At 40.4% G+C, this 16,557-nt stretch overlaps 1 protein-coding gene across 1 annotated transcript in view; it reads left to right on the top strand.

The window, feature by feature from the left end:
• The window catches only part of COL19A1 (collagen type XIX alpha 1 chain), a 424,857-nt gene that overhangs the window by 103,561 nt on the left and 304,739 nt on the right, over window positions 1-16,557 (top strand). The window contains exons 9-10 of the mRNA XM_070450224.1: window positions 9,914-9,958; window positions 12,679-12,723. Coding sequence (XP_070306325.1) covers window positions 9,914-9,958; window positions 12,679-12,723 — 90 coding nt within the window. The remainder of the gene's footprint in view (window positions 1-9,913; window positions 9,959-12,678; window positions 12,724-16,557) is intronic.

Raw genomic sequence — 16,557 nt, 5'->3', positions numbered from 1 at the left:
ACAGGAAAAAGAAAAAAAAACTTGCTCACTCTGCAGTTGATTTTATTTCTTAATGGTTTCTTATTCCCTCCTAATGCCTTCCACTCTCACCCCAAGTGGAGCAGTTGGCAGAGAACACAACAGATGGATGACAGGCTCGACACATGCAGGCTCTCTGGCACCCAGGCACTCGACTTTTATTTGCTAAACAGTTAGCCGGATTTTAAGACGCTAGTCTGCTAATGTTCCTGTTTGGTTTAATGCACTGTGAGAATCTAGCACACAAATATTAAAACATTGCCATAAAAATGATCACACAGTCTCTGTTTCTCTGCGTAGGTTAGTGGCTAATTGTTTTATTCTTTTTTAGGATTTATTTTATTGAAGTATAGTTGATTTGCAATGTTGGCTAATTGCTGCGGTGTGGCAAATTGATTGAGTTATACATATACATATATATATATATATATATACACATACATACATATACATTCTCTTTCATATTCTTCCCCATTATGGTTTATCACAGGATATTGAATATAGTTCCCTGTGCTGTGCAGTAGGACTTTGTTGTGTGTCCATCCTGTATATAATAGTTTGCATCTGCTCGTCCCAGACTCCCACGCCACCCCACCCCCCCTGCCCTCCGGCAACCACAAGTCTGTTCTCTGTGTCTGTGAGTCTGTTTCTGTTTTGTAGATATATTCACGTGTGTCATTCTTTTAAGATTCCACATAAAAGTGACATCATATGATACTTGTCTTTCTCTGTCTGACTTACTTCACTTAGTATGGTAATCTCTAGATTCATCTATGTTGTTGCAAATGACCTTATTTCATATTTCATCTTGTTTTATAACTGAGGCTTCTCTGGTGGCTCAGTGGTAAAGAATCTGTCTGCCAGTTCTTTGAGAGTGCAAGAGGTGTGGGTTTGATCCCTGGGTCAGACAGATCCCCTGGAGAGGGAAATGGCAACCCACTCCAGTATTCTTGCCTGGGAAATCTCATGGACAGAGGAGCCTGGCGGCTACAGTCCAAGGGGTTGCAAAGAGGCAGATGAGACTTAGAGACTAAACAACAGCAAACACCGACATACCCCGTTCGATACGGGCACCACATCTTCTTTATCTGTCCATCCGTCAATGGGCGTTCAGGTTGCTTCCACGTCTTGTATTGTGGACAGTGCTGCTTGAACATAGGGATGCACATATCTTTTCTAATTGCAGTTTTGTCCTCATTATTTTATTCCTGGTGTAGATTGCTGAGATATGCAGTAGTGGATTTAGAGACACACTTGATATTTTCTATAGATGTCTACAAGCTCAGATATTAGGATTTTCTTAATGTGGATAGGTCTAAACAAGATTTTAGCAGCTTTGTCAGGGACATCATAGCCCATGGAAGGGCCTTCCTGAGCCTACTGGGTAAGAGAAGAACCACAGACAGTATGTTTCTTTCCTCCCACCATCACTGCATCACAGTGGTGTGATTCAGCATACTGTGATTCAGTAATCACAGATTACTGAATTGAAAACACAAGAAAAATTGCATCTTTTCCACGAAGCCTTCTTGGCCACGAGGCAGAATTAGCAGCCCTGGACTCTGCTCATATAGTACTTTGTTTACGTTACCCACATAGTCTGTGTCCCGGTCCCCAGTGTGAGCTCCTGGAGAACAAGGGCTAGGGGTGCCTCTCGTGCTTGTCACCCCATCACCTGGCCAGCACATGGCACCTGCTTGGTTCTGCCTAATGCTTGTTGAGCTGTTCAGAACTCAGGGCGACTTAGCTCCAGGACAATAGAGAAGAGAAACACAGAGTGATTGTTAGAAAATCATTCTGAGGGAGGATTGGAAAGGCCCCCAAATGCTGAAAGGCTTCAGTGAAAGTCTCCGGTACTGTCTGTAGAAGTGGGGTTTGGGGAAGCAGAAACTGAGGGGAGAGTGTGCAGCCCCAGAACTGGCTTCCCATTTCCCCAGGAGCAAACAGGCTGCCCCTTCTCTCTCAGGCGAAAGTCTCCACGTGATCTTGCTGTCTTGTCCTCTGTGTTAGGTTTGGAAATCTGACTTTCTTACGGCATTGCAAAGGTGTGTTCTTCCTCCGGACGTTCACAACCGCTTCCCTCAGGACTAAAGATAAGTAGCTGATGCCTTCAGCGTGTTGAAGTAACTGGCACAGAGTAGAACTGTAATTACTCAATTACTCAGCACTATGGACTGGAAGTAGTTTGCAGTTACAGGTGTCTTACTGTCCCCAACAGGAGCTTACTGATGATACCGTCCCCCTCGTTATGTCTTCCGTTGTCTCCCACGTGTTAGAATGCTTGATTCAGATGTCCGCTGCTCCTCTCCAGACATTTCAGTGGATGATTCACTTCAGTTGTCTTCTGTTTCCCTGGTACTTTCGTGATACTTCAAGATCACTTCAAGACTACCTTCCAGCTGCTCTCAAAAGAAAGTGAAATATCCACACACTCATTCTTAACAGATCCACTTTAAGAAAGCCATTCTGATGACAAATCTGGAGCCCAGATTTTGCAATGAGGTCAGCAACCTTGGCCAAAATTCAACTCCCTAACTTGGCTATAAATGGAAAGAGATGTTTACTTCCCCAAACTATTTCAATTTTTTTTTGTTTTTTATTTGAATAATGTGGCTTAGATGGCACAGAGTCCGGCTGCAACGCAGAAGACTTGGGATCTTTTGGTCAGGAAGATCCCCTGGAGAAGGGAATGGCTGGCTCCCCACTCCAGTATTCTTGCCAGGAGAGTGCCACGGACAAATAAGCCTGGCGGGCTACAGTCCATGGGGTCGCAAATAGTTGAATTGACTGAGCGACTTTCACTTTCTTTCTTTTTTGTTTTTTCAGTGTAATTTTCACTCCAGTAATTTGAAAAAGGATTGTAAAAATATCCTGTTTGAAAGGAGAACTTAGCACTTTAAGTTTACTACAAATTTAGTGTATATACAAGCAATTTAGCCTTGAAAAAGTAAGTCATAGTAATGCAAGTATAGTGTAATATCCAGAACAAGATTGCATGTGGTTCTGTGTGTCAGTCCTAATCTCTACACTGTGCACTGAGATCATGTGTGGAATAAATAATGTGCTGAGTTCTCAGTGTCACATTTTACAGGAGAGTGTGTGCCCAGGGGACAATTACTATGATATTAAAGGACTCCAAACAATCATTTGAAAAATGATTGGTTTGCTGAATAAGCTTGATGGTGACAGAAAGGGATGTCATGTATAAGACCCATATGATATTTGTCCTGTGTGATATAAGACCAGTGGGCAGGAATTTTGGGTTCAGAAGACATTGTTTCAGTATCCACACATCAAATTGTGTTGTTTTGTACTCCAGGATACAAATTAAACCGTGAACATGCCTGACTTTAAAGAGCTTTCAGTAGGGTCAATACCTTAATATTCTTTGGTGAAGCTGGTGGATACAAATGTATAAATTTACCCCTGACCCTGTGTTTAAGAATACTCTCCCTGCTTGTTTTCTAGTGTGTTCCTCTGCGTATACTGTGCACACACATAGACTCAGGTTAAAAGTTTCTACTTACAGTAGATGTTGAGTTCATCTGTTCCTAACTCCCCACATTTATATCACTGTGATTAGGACATGTATTGACCATGTGTTACCTTTGGTGGGCTGGCTTTGTCTTCTTTGAAAGATTCACAAACATAAGTGATAATAGGGTCTCATTCATTTTTTTTATTAAGAATGTTTTAAATTTGCCTTATCGTGAGCATTCATGTGAATATGTCCCCATGTGTTAGCCAGCAAATACAGGAATTAAAAAAGCTTGAAGTTGTCAATCCTATGCAGTATATAGCTTTTTTAATTTAACAATTTAGCTTTTGAAATGAAGTCTTTACACATAGGAGGAAAAAATACTCCTCCCTGAAATAAAAGAACTCTGATTGGATGAAATATCTGAAAAAAACATAGGGGGTGTATGTTTTATTTCCTAAAATATTTAGTTGAGTGGCAGGAATGTAAGAACCATATAAAAATTCAGTCACAAAAGATTATGGTCTAAATACAGCAGGACTGTTGTCGGAAATTCAGAGGTCAGGTTAGCGATACACAAAATCAGATTTACTTTTCGCTTCCTCCTTTATTGGTTTTCATGCTAGGATTCTGGCATTTCACTTCAGATATTTGTTCCAGTGAAAAAACTCAACACTCAATTTAAGTAAATTTTCTATTAATGAATATGAATTAATTAGTGGAAAAATATTGATACACTTCCAAGTGTACATCAAGTTCAAACAAAAGAGTATGTTCCTGGAAGACTTGCTCTAAGTAAAATGATCTGTCCAATAACAGTGTAAAATATGGAAACAGTGTTATAATAGGATCTCAGACTCTTAATCGAAGATTGAATGCTTAATTTTTAAGGAAAAACATCACCACAAGGTAGTATATAAATCTGTATTTTCTGGGCTTAGGTCTAGTTATTAGTAAATTCTCGTTTACCTGCTTCATTTGCTTAATCTTGGCTTGGTCTGCTTGGTCCTAGGTTTGCAAACCAAATCCTAGGAAGTGTGATTCTTTATTGTCTTTCAGACAACATGGATTTCCTCCATAAGAAAAGACATTGATTCCAGTGTCAAAGAAATCAGGAAAACTGATGATTTATTTTGTATGTCTAGCTGCACTTACTTCCAGGAAATGGGCAGTGATAAAAAGGCTGTGAAATGAAATCCTTTGATCAGTTTTTCAGAAAGCCACCAGCTATGCCTAAACCACACTTCAGTTTTTTAATTTTTTTCCTGATGAGGTTACTTTGAATTCTGGAAAGGGTTTTTTAGATTGCTCTGCAAAGTGAAGTGGGCCTTAAGAAGCGTCATTACAAACAAAGCTAGTGGAGGTGATGGAATTCCAGTTGAGCTATTTCAAATCCTGAAAGATGATGCTGTGAAAGTGCTGCACTCACTATGCCAGCAAATTTGGAAAACTCAGCAGTGGCCACAGGACTAGAAAGGTCAGTTTTCATTCCACTCCCAAAGAAAGGCAATGCCAAAGAGTGCTCAAACTACTGCACAATTGCACTCATCTCACACGCTAGCAAAGTAATGCTCAAAATCCTCCAAACCAGGCTTCAACTGTACGTGAACCGTGAACTTCCAGATGTTCAAGCTGGATTTAGAAAAGGCAGAAGAACCAGAAATCAAATTGCCAACATCTGTTGGATCATCGAAAAAGCAAGAGAGTTCCAGAAAAAACATCTACTTCTGCTTTATTGACTATGCCAAAGCCTTTGACTGTGTGGACCACAACAAACTGTGGAAAATTCTTCAAGAGACGGGATACCAGACCACCTGACCTGCCTCCTGAGAAATCTGCATTCAGGTCAAGAAGTAACAGTTAGAACTGGACATGGAACAACAGACTGGTTCCAAATTGGGAAAGGAGTACATCAAGGCTGTATATTGTCACTGTGCTTATTTAACTTATATGCAGAGCACATCATGAGAAACACTGGGTTGGATGAAGCACAAGCTGGAATCAAGATTGCCAGGAGAAATATCAATAACCTCAGATATGCAGATGATACTACCCTTATGGCAGAAAGTGAAGAAGAACTAAAGAGGCTCTTGATGAATGTGAAAGTTGAAAGTGAAAAAGTTGGCTTAAAGCTCAACATTCAGAAAACTAAGATCATGGCATCCGGTCCCATCACTCCATGGCAAACAGATGGGGAAACAGTGACAGACTTAATTTTTTTGGGCTCCAAAATCTCTGCAAATGATGACTGCAGCCATGAGATTCAAAGATGCTTGCTCCTTGGAAGAAAAGTTATGACCAACCTGGACAGCATATTAAAAAGCAAAGACATTACTTTGTCTTTGTCAACAAAGTTCTGTCTAGTCAAAGCTATGGTTTTTCCAGTAGTCATGTATGGATGTAAGAGTTGGACACTGAAGAACTGATGTTTTGAAGTGTGGCGTTGGAGAAGACTCTTGAGAGTCCCTTGGACAGCAAGAAGGTCAAACCTGTTCATCCTAAATGAAATCAGTCTGGAATATTCATTGGAAGGACTGATGCTGAAGCTGAAACTCCAATACTTTGTCCACCTGATGCGAAGAACTGACTCATTTGAAAAGACCCTGGTGCTGGGAAAGATTGAAGGCGGGAGGAGAAAGGGCTGACAGAGGATGTGGTTGGATGGCATCACTGACTCAATGGACATGAGTTTGGGTAAACTCCGGGAGTTGGTGATGGACAGGGAGGCCTGGTATGCTGCAGCCCATGGGGTCGCAAAGAGTCCGACACGACTGAGCAACTGAACTGAACTGAACTGTGAAGTTGAAGACACACTGTATTGCAGTAATAACTCTCAGTTATTACTCTCAGCAACAATGTTAGATTTTTTTCCCCCTGCTTTCTATTACTCATATTCATCTGTGGCCCATTTGGAGCTTGAATTCATGATAAGAAAGGAGCACAGTCCCTTTGATGGAAAAACCTGCAGTAGAAAGTACATGCCACAGAAACAAGCTTTGAACATTACAGTAGAGACAAGAAGCATTGATTGGAGTTTTCTTTCAATAATGGGCTAAAATGCTGATGGGAAGCTAAAGAAGCTTCTTATTTCTTCCTGTGCTGAGACTGGGAGCACCAAGGGACAGCAAGAGTTTAGAAAAAAACAGCTAATGTCAGCTCCTCCAGTAATTTCAGGCAGGCATTCATTGAATAGAATTCAATTCGATCCCACACTGGATGGGCACCAGAGTTTTGAAACTGATTCAGAGTTAGGAAGGCTCATTCTGTTGACACAAATTAGGTTTTAGATAAAGTCTTGACAGGATAAACATAGTCTGTTAATCTCTTAAACAAAATTTTGCTCTTTAAGACTACTATTTCCTTCAGCTGTTATGCTATGGGGTGCTTAGTCGCTCAATCGTGGCTGACTCTTTGCCACCCCGTGGACTGTAGCCCGCCAGGCACCTCTGTCCATGGGGATTCTCCAGGCAGGAATACTGGAGTGGGTTGCCGTGTGCCATGCAATCCTCCAGGAGATCTTCCCAACCCAGGGATCGAACCGAGGTCTCCCACATTACAGGCGGATTCTTTTACTTTCTGAGCCTTCAGGGAAGCCCAAGAACAGTGGAGTGGGCAGCCTATCCCTCCTCCAGAGAAATCTTCCCGACCCAGGAATCACATGGGGTCTCCTGCGTTGCAGGCAGATTCTTTACCAGCTGGGCCACCAGGGAAGGCCAGTTATTATGCTACTTAATATTATTTTGAGATAGAGTCAAAAACAAATATGCTAACTTGTCCCTCAGGGACTGGAAAAATGCCAAATGATTTTAAATAATCATACATTTCTATGTCAGACCTCTCTAGGAACTTTGAGAAAATCTGTGAGAAGAAAATGAATATGTTTCTGAATACCAGAGTTGCACACTTAAAGCATCAAAAGTTTCCTGGTATCTCAAAATCTTTCACATGTTATTGTGTCACATGAAGCCAATTCATTTCCTGGGAGAGTGATCAGTGGTGTTGATTGGGGTATCATGGTGTTTAGAATAATGTTTACAAAAAAAATTTTTGAATTTTGAGTCAGGAAAGAGCAGAGACAAATTAACACTGGCCATAGGAAAACATTTTCATTATAACAGTCAAAAGACCAGCATCCATCAAAAAGAGAAGCATTCTTCCTTTTAAGGACTTTTGGTACCCAGGTGCCAATGCATCCAGGTATGACCCTAACCTGACATCACCCCAGAGGTGGGTCTTTAGGTGCCAGTTCTCATAGCACATGGCATATAAGAGTGAGCCATGAGCAAAGAAAACAGGGAGCTTCTGACACTACTCTCTTTTTTCCAGAAAGCATTTTTGGCAATGTGCACTGTGTCAGTGTACTTTACTGGATTACACACCATATCTTGTCATCATGTATAACTTGTAATATGATATAAAACGTTATGTTGAACCAACCAACGAAAATAATTCTGTTCCTCATGGACAAATGGGCATACTTCTGTGATGAGTAACAGAGGCTGTTTCCATAGCATGCACCCTGGGGTCAAATCTTAATGTGCTTTGACTAGCACTTTATTAAACAAAATGGGAAGTTTCTAATGCAGTTGTGGGATGCCTGAGGTCTAAAACTATATACCTTTTTAAATAATAGAAATATATTTGTTACATAGATAAGTACATTGTATTTTATTGCTGCTTCAACACATCTTAAACTTAGCCACAAAGTTTTACCTTTGATGTCTAGTATATTCTGTGATAATAGCAGTTTTACTGTGCAACATAGATAACTTAATTTAACTGCAGAAAAGCTTTCATCTTTAAAATTATGCGCATGTATACAGCAGTATGGGGCATCCCAGGTGGCTCAGGAATCTGCCTGCCAATGCAGGAGGTGTGGGTTCGGTCCCTGAGTTGGGGAGATCCCCTGCAGGAGGAAATGGCAACCCACTCTGTATTCTTGCCTGGAAAATCCCGTGGACAGAGGAGCCTGGCGGGCTACAGTCCGCGGGGCCACAAAGTACTGGACACGACTTAGAGGCTGAGCACACATAGAGCAGTAGGCTGCTGCTCAAAAGGATGGAACCAGAAATGTACTAACTGATGAAATGATAAAGATCATTTTAGGCTTAAACAGATTATATTCTTGCTATTTTAAAATTTGAAGACATTATTTTTTTCTTCTTATATTGGAATTTTATTTTAAAAATTCTAAGTGATATCTAACTTCCTTCTAGTTAGTACTTTAAAAAGCTATTGTCTTAAAAAATGTTCGCTTGAAATAAAGAGGTCAGTGGAATTGCTAGTTTGTTTTGAGCTTTCTAAACCTGGAAACTTGGGAGCCCAAGTCGCTTCCTTGAAGCAGCTGAACTCCTGAGGCTCCACTGGGAATGTGCACATCCTCCCAGGGGTATCTCATTCTAGCTTGTGTGCTGTGTGCAAAACAGGCTTGTCAAAGAGATGGCCCATGAATTCCAGCAATGGAAACCGATAGGCCTCTGCTGAAAACCTTCATACCCAGCACGGGAACCAGATGGACTGAAAAGAACTGAAAATTCTCCCAAGTAACTGTTTCCAGTAAAACAGCAACAGGCATGTCTTTAAAACTGATCTAAAGACAATCGACAGGAATGAGCAAGAAAGTATATGCTCTTTGTGTGTGTGTGTGTGTGTGTGTGTGTGTGTGTATAGTTGTTGCTGTTGTTATTAAGTCACTCAGTTGTATCCGACTCTTTGTGGCCCCATGGACCGTAGCACGCCAGGCTCCTCTGACCTCTGCTATCTCCCGGAGTTTCCTCAAATTCATGTCCATTGAGTCGGTGGTGCTATATATATATACACAAACATATATGTACACAAACGTGCACACACACATACACACATATATACACACACATAAGTTTTTAGATAAGAGATCACCAGAACAAAATCTTTTTCATGAGACAGTGCAGAGGGGTGGTTAGATGCACAGAAATGACTTATGTGAACTCTAATTCCAGTTCTATCTCCTGATTGTATAATCATCTGTAAGAAGATGGTCATAACAATTTGTTGTCAGAACAGTACTTGGCCCATAGAAAACCTGTGTCAGACTAGAACATTATGCCCAGAGATTTGAAAGAGAAAATAAAATGAAGGACACTAAGTAGCATATGGGAATCCATGGGCTGTTGAATCAGAGAGATCTACGTTCAAATCTTAGGTGATGCTCCTAGTTAGGTGAAACCTGTCAGAGCCTCTGTGTTCTTATTTTTTAAATGAAAGCACTAGTCCTGGGGTTGGCAGCTGAGGGGTGGATGCAAAGCCCCTGTGCTCACCGAACATTCAGCATTAGAACGCCTTTCCTCACGACTCTAGAACAGGTGGTTAGAAATGCAGAATTTCTTCATTTGTTTGTGTTTTGTGACTAATGAAATTTATTCTGTGTGTTTCTTTTAGGGTGAAAATGGTTTACGTGGCACTCCAGGCTTACCTGGTCAAAAGGTAAACAGGTTTTTTTTATTGTTTCATGTTAGTTAAGAACTTTAATGTCTCAAAAGTTGAAGTTGCACATAATATAGTGAAGGAAATCTGGTGAGACTGAATCAGTCCCCTGACTTGACCACCACTTGATCTTTCTTCCCAAAGAAACCCATGGTGGCGATCCCTTCTCAGAGGAGCTACTCTAGGGGAGAGCTTTACCAGAGGGGCTTGTCCACACACTTCTCTGGAGAATGGGTAGTGGTGCTTTCTGAGGCCTGGGAGTGTGACAGCTGCTCTGGGAATGTTTTCACCCAGAGTCTAAATTTTGGTGGTATTTAGTCACTTAGTCATGTCTGACTCTTTGGCGACCCCATGGACTGTAGCCTGCCAAGCTCCTTTGTTCATGGAATTTCCCAGGCAAGGATAGTGAAGTGGGTTGCCATTTCCTTCTCCAGGGGATCTTCCTGACGCAGGGATCGAATTCATGTATCCTGCATTGATTGGCAGGTGGATTCTTTACCGCTGAGCCCCAAGGGAAAGCTAAATGAAGACTAGAATAGGATTGACTGCTTTTGACTATTTGTGGTTACTTTTTTGTTATTTCCCAGATTGAGCTAAATGTTGTAATAGTTACAATGACATAAAATATTAAATATTGCAAAGATGTTGCAACTGATCTCCTCAAAAAATGTTTCAGAATGATAAATTTGTAAATAATAAGGATTTTTGCATTGGCCAGATTCTTTGGGCCTAGAATCTTTCTCTTCACCAAGGTGAATTTCATTTCATCCTTTACTGTCCAATGGCTGATTTCTTCTCCTGGGGAGAAATATGATTGGATGTGACCAGCATTATTGGAAACAGGAAGACTGGCTTATTCCAGTTTTCTGAAGAGATGAGGGGCCACTTTGGGTGGGGCCATCTGTCATGATATCACCCAGATAACCCACCACAGGGGAGAGCATTATTGATGCAATATTAGGTGCCCACCAGTCATGTCATTTCTACGCTCTGGAGATGTTTCACAGACTTTAGAAACCGAAGTCAGAAGTTACTATAGCATCTAGGTTTTGCTCTGTAGCTAAAAATTACCATAAAAAGACAGGCAGTTGTCTATAGTTATAGCTTTCGAAAAAATCTTCCTTTACTCGCTTGATGAAAATACCAAGATTGATTTGGCAGAGAAGAAATGGCAAGCCTTTGCATTTCTTCCAGCAGTTCTAAACAAAACCCAGTAATACGGCACGCACTGCATCTGTGAGTCGAGTTGCCAGCCAAGGGATGTGTAGATTTATCTGCTGGGAAACAGTTTTGGACTTTCCAGCAGTTGTTCGTGGTAGCTGCTCATGCTGGCATTGTGGCTGAGGTACTGGGCCATTTAGCAGCTTCGTGTCAGCTTGAATCAACAGATCAAGTTAAAGTCTATATTTTGGGAAAAATGGTAGAAAAAAGATAGACCACACATTCAGTGGCAAATGTACCCAAATCTAACTTATTTTATTTCCTGGTACCTTTTTTGAGGATAGATGAAGCAGGAAGTGAAAGTGTTAATGGCTAAGTCGTGTCTGACACTTTGCGATCCCATGGACGGTGGCACATCAGGCTCCTTTGTCCGTGGAATTCTCCAGGCAGGAATACTGGAGTAGGTAGCCATTCCTTCTCCAAGGGACCTTCCCTACCCAGGAATTGAACCTGGGTCTCCTGCGTTGTAGGCAGATTCTTTACCATCTGGGACACCAGATGAAGCAGAAGTAATTATTTAATCATGTGTATATGTGTCCATATATACACATACATATGAGTTTATATATAATAGACTATATATAGACATAGGGAAAAGCTGCATTTCTTTTCTAATGTATGAATGTAAATTATATTGTGCCACTTTGTTTGAAGAATTGCAGAAAAAACCTGGAGATAAAAGCCCTTCATCCCCTTGTCTTGGTGCACTCAGAAAATGTTTACTGAGTGCTGCTTCTAGGTGGAGGGGTGTGTATGACCCTTCCCCAACACTTACTTGCTACCTATATTGTCATGAGTGCCTGGCATACGTTTGGGATTCAGTGACTAGTTATTGATTGTATGAATGAAGCATCAGTGCTCTAAATATCTCTACAGAGTTAAGTGGGAAAAAAAGCTTGTCAGATCAGAGAGGTTTTAGTTGAAGAACAGGGGGCTTCTACCTCTCAGAGTCAGTATGGTGAGTGAGAGCCCACCCTGTTCTGTGCTGGAGAGGCAGGCCATCTGGGCAGGAAAGAGCCTGGCGCTGGCCTCAGAGCTGGAGCCAGAACTCTCACCTCGTTCATCACACAGCTCTCCCTGGAATGGCCTTCATGGAAGTCAGCTTGAGAAGGACGTTCCTGCTAGGTCTCGGGGAATAAACAGTGAGAGTAGTAATAGCGATAGTGACTGACAGGCTTTTCCAGGCACACTATTTGATGCATTCAGTTGTCAAAAAGCCTATGAGGAAGGTCTTCTGGATGGAGAAATTCAGGCTTATGGGTATCAAATTGCATTGGAAGTAGTGAAACTAGACCTTGTACCCTGGAGAATTATTCCTTCAGTGAGTAATTAAAATTTTGTGTAATGTTAATATTGGTTTTGAGCTTATATTTTAGAAGCATTTTAATATATACAGTTATTGATTTTTCAATTTTAGAAACTGTTATATTTATTGTAATAACTACATGTGTTAAAAGTAGGGTGCCTATTATTATACACGTTGTATTCCTCTTCTACAGGGAGAGCAAGGTTTTGAAGGCAGCAAAGGAGAAGCCGGTGAGAAGGTAAAGATCACTTTTCATACTTATCTGTGAGAACAAGCTGTGTTCTTGAAAACATTCTGAACTAGGATATCTAACTTGTTTTTGTGCTATCCATAAAATCAGTTCAATGATTCTATAGAAATTCGGTAAAATATTTGTCTCGCTTAGAGTAGACTTGCCAAATCAATGACTGTCAGACATCTTTCTAAACTTGCTTAGGTGGCAGTTATTTCTGCACACGTCTAGTGAGATCATTCCACTGATACAAAAACAATTCAAATATTTACTATGTTTTTGTGCTATAACAGCACTAAGGCACACATGATGTGTCCAAGCCTCAATAAATGCTTTATTTATATGTCATTCTACTTTATCAGTGGAATTTTACCTGAGGAAATACATAGGTAGAACTAAATAAATTGTAGTAGGATCCAACAGAAAATGGGTGGCACATTCAAAATAGAACAGTATGAAAGAGTTGAATAAAGGGAATGTTTAAAAGGTAGAGGCAGTGTTTTGGAAAACCAAGACTGTGCGGTATCACAGATTGGATGTAGGGAGCTCCTGAAATCCCCTCATGCTGGTTCCCAGACTCAGAGGTAAAGAAAACTCATGTGAAAAGGGCTGCAGATTGGAGCCGAGGCAAGTTGTTAACCCCTCTGTTCAAGCAATCATTCTGAATCAATTCAAACTGAAATCATTTGAATTTCAGTTCAAAGCCAATTGCTTTGAACTGAAAGCACGGAAGATCTTCTATCTTATTGTTGTTTAATTGCCAAGTCATGTCTCACTCTTTTGTAACTCTATGAACTGTAGCCCGCCAGGCTTCTCTGTCCATGGAATTTTCCAGGCAAGAACACTGGAGCGGGTTGTCGTTTCCTACTCCAGGGCATCTTCCTGACCCAGGGATTGAACCTGCATCTCCTGCATGGGCAGGTGGCTTCTTTACCAGTGAGTCACTATCTAGGATAGAAGTGTCTTAGTCATCCGGAATTTCCCTTCACACAATCATTTGCCTTCTTCTGCATTTCATATGTCTAGCTTTATTTTCAAATAGAACAAAAACAGTACCATTCCTTTGTTTCATAAAATGCCATGTAATTGGACAGCAAGAATGGAGGCTGGAAGGGGAAAAATATCATCTCAAATTAGACTGGATAGCCTGTGTTGAGTTTTCTGGGCAGTGGTCAGTAACTTGCTTCTTCATTAGGTATTTATAGAGAGAATGAACATCTATTATAATTATAAGATAAATTATGCATGCTATAAGCTATTTGGTAATTACGTTTCTTCACAGAACAGTGAGAGGGAGGAAGGACAGCTATACCATAAACCTATAACTGAGGAGGACTCCACTGAATGATGGTTATTTTTTAAAAGAATCTTCCTTCTTAGGAGTCTCTTAAATATTCTTGCTTTAGAATAACAGTCATTTCAAGACCGTGGCATTAAATGAATGTTTTATTTACATACATTCCTATTTTGTTAATGGGACTTTACTGTAGGAATAAGAGAGAATGAGCAAGAAAAACATATATTTTCTGTAATTTAAAGTCACCTTCTCACTAAAATCTTGGTTGCTATTTTGATATTTTACATATAGAGTTGGTATTGCTCAGTAATAAATAGTTTCTCACAGGTTATGAGTTACAGAAAAACATTCAATACATTTGGCTTCAAAGATTTTCCTTCTAATTCCTTATATCAGTTAACTGTTGCCTTCAAATAGTCCATTTCACCAAGAGTGAAAATACTTATGGAGAATGTGGTTGAGATATCAGAAAAAAAGCAAGCACCAAAGAGAAAAGACAATATCTTGAATGATAAGTACAATTCAAGTGGTTAATAGTCAAATGTAAGATTCACATAACATCTTTATGTTAGAAAATATGTTCTGCTTTGATTATCATTTACCATTTGTGGGACGTTTTAGCTTTTTCAGTGTTAATGCTGTTTAATTATGATACATGACCACACATATTTTTCCATAAGATAAATGACTGACATCAAGCCTTTGTTTTTAGATTAGTAACTTTTTGTTTCTGGATTAAACAGGAGAATTATGTGAGGTACTCATTTCGGTGTGAAGCCAGAATGAAATTTTTGGACTGCTCGTTGCACAATTTGTTTTCTGAACAAAGACAATCTCATTTGAATTTCAGTTCTTTGTGGAAAATCGAGTATACAGGGAAAATAAGACTCACTGTTCTTCCTTAGTTACTTTAATGCGGCATTTACTATGTTTAAAATCAGACTGTTATAAATGACATAATTCATTAGTTGCAAAGTGAAATAATTTAGGAAGTTATTGTTAGAGATATCATATCTTCCACAGCCACATGGCTTCTGACCAAAAAAGGAAAAGTTTATCAACTAAAAGAAAATGCCACATGATGGTTTTCAGGTGATATTTCTATAAACTAATATAATAAACCAAGTAGAGAAATCTGCTGCTTTTCTTTATGGCGAGAAAAGGAGCTTTCAGGGTGGCTTAATCCAAACCTGTCACATGGTTCCTCAACGTGTTGAAGATGCTGCACTCAGTTCAGACACACACACACACGATGAAACCTGAACAACTACAGAGGACCTTGTTTGCAAGCATATTCCTGAGTCTATTGCACTTTATAACAGGACAGAAGCATAATAATTCATTAGCTGCACATGGACCAGACAAGTCAGTCCTGAAGTGAAAATTACTTGAGGGAATCATTCTTCCTCTCAAAGGTTCATTTACGGTACTGGTAGGACTCTCCCAGAAGACAGCCCTCTTCAGATTCGCCATGTTTTGGTTTATCTGAGGAGCGACCTTGACTCACTGCCCTGCTCCCGGCTAGAGCTTCATCCAGGGATCCCCGGATCTCTGACGGCATGGCCCAGGAGACAGGAAGTGAGGTCTATATTCTGGCTGAGGAATTGACCCCAAGCTGAGGTCCACGTTGGAATTTCTCTGTTTCTGTCAGACTGGTCATAACCATCCCTTCTTTGAGAGATTTTCCTTAGGTTCCTTCAGTATTACCATAGATGTGATGTGGCTACTGCTAGCGATAAACAAAGAGAAGAGTTCACTCTTATTTTTTGAATACATGTTATTAGAGTGTGGTTGATTCACAGTGTTGTGTTAATTTCTGCTGTACAGCAAAGGGACTCAGAAATATATATATATATACACACACACACATATATATATTCTGTTTCATATGCTTTTCCATTATGGAAAATTCCACAGGACGCTGACTGCAGCTCCCTGTGCTATATGGTGGATCTTACTGTCTATCCACCCTACATGTAGAAGCTTGCCTCTGCCATCCCAGTTGTTAACCTGTCCCCCCCAGCCCCGCCCCCTGGTAGCAGCGAGTCTGTCCTCTGTCTGTGGCTCCATTTCTGTTTGTAAATAGCTTCATTTCTGTCATATTTTGGATTGCACAGCCTTTCTCTTCCTTTTACCTAGTTTTCTCTTGGATTTGCTTCAGTTCATGTGATAATCTCTCAGTCCATCCATGCTGCTGCAGATGTCATTACTTCATGCTTTTTTATGGCTGAGTAATATTCCATTGTGTGTATATATATACCACATCTTCTTTATGCATTCCTCTGTTGATGGGAATTCAGGTTACTTCCAGGCTTCTTGGCTATTGTAAATAGTGCTGTGGTGAACATGGGGGTGCATATGTCTTTTTTGAATTATATTAATAGTCTTGTCTGGATACATGCCCAGGAGCAAGATTGCTAGGTCATATGGTGGTTCTAGTTTTGATTTTTCAAGGAACCTCTATTCTGTTGTCCCTAGCGGCTGCACCAATTTATATTTCCACCAACAGTGCAGGAGGGTTCACTTTTCTCCACACCCTCCCT

The sequence above is a fragment of the Odocoileus virginianus genome, chromosome 19, assembly GCF_023699985.2.
Source record: "Odocoileus virginianus isolate 20LAN1187 ecotype Illinois chromosome 19, Ovbor_1.2, whole genome shotgun sequence".
Taxonomy (NCBI): domain Eukaryota; kingdom Metazoa; phylum Chordata; class Mammalia; order Artiodactyla; family Cervidae; genus Odocoileus; species Odocoileus virginianus.
The sequence above is the reverse complement of the archived record's forward strand: the minus strand, read 5'-3'. Positions and strand labels throughout refer to the sequence as shown.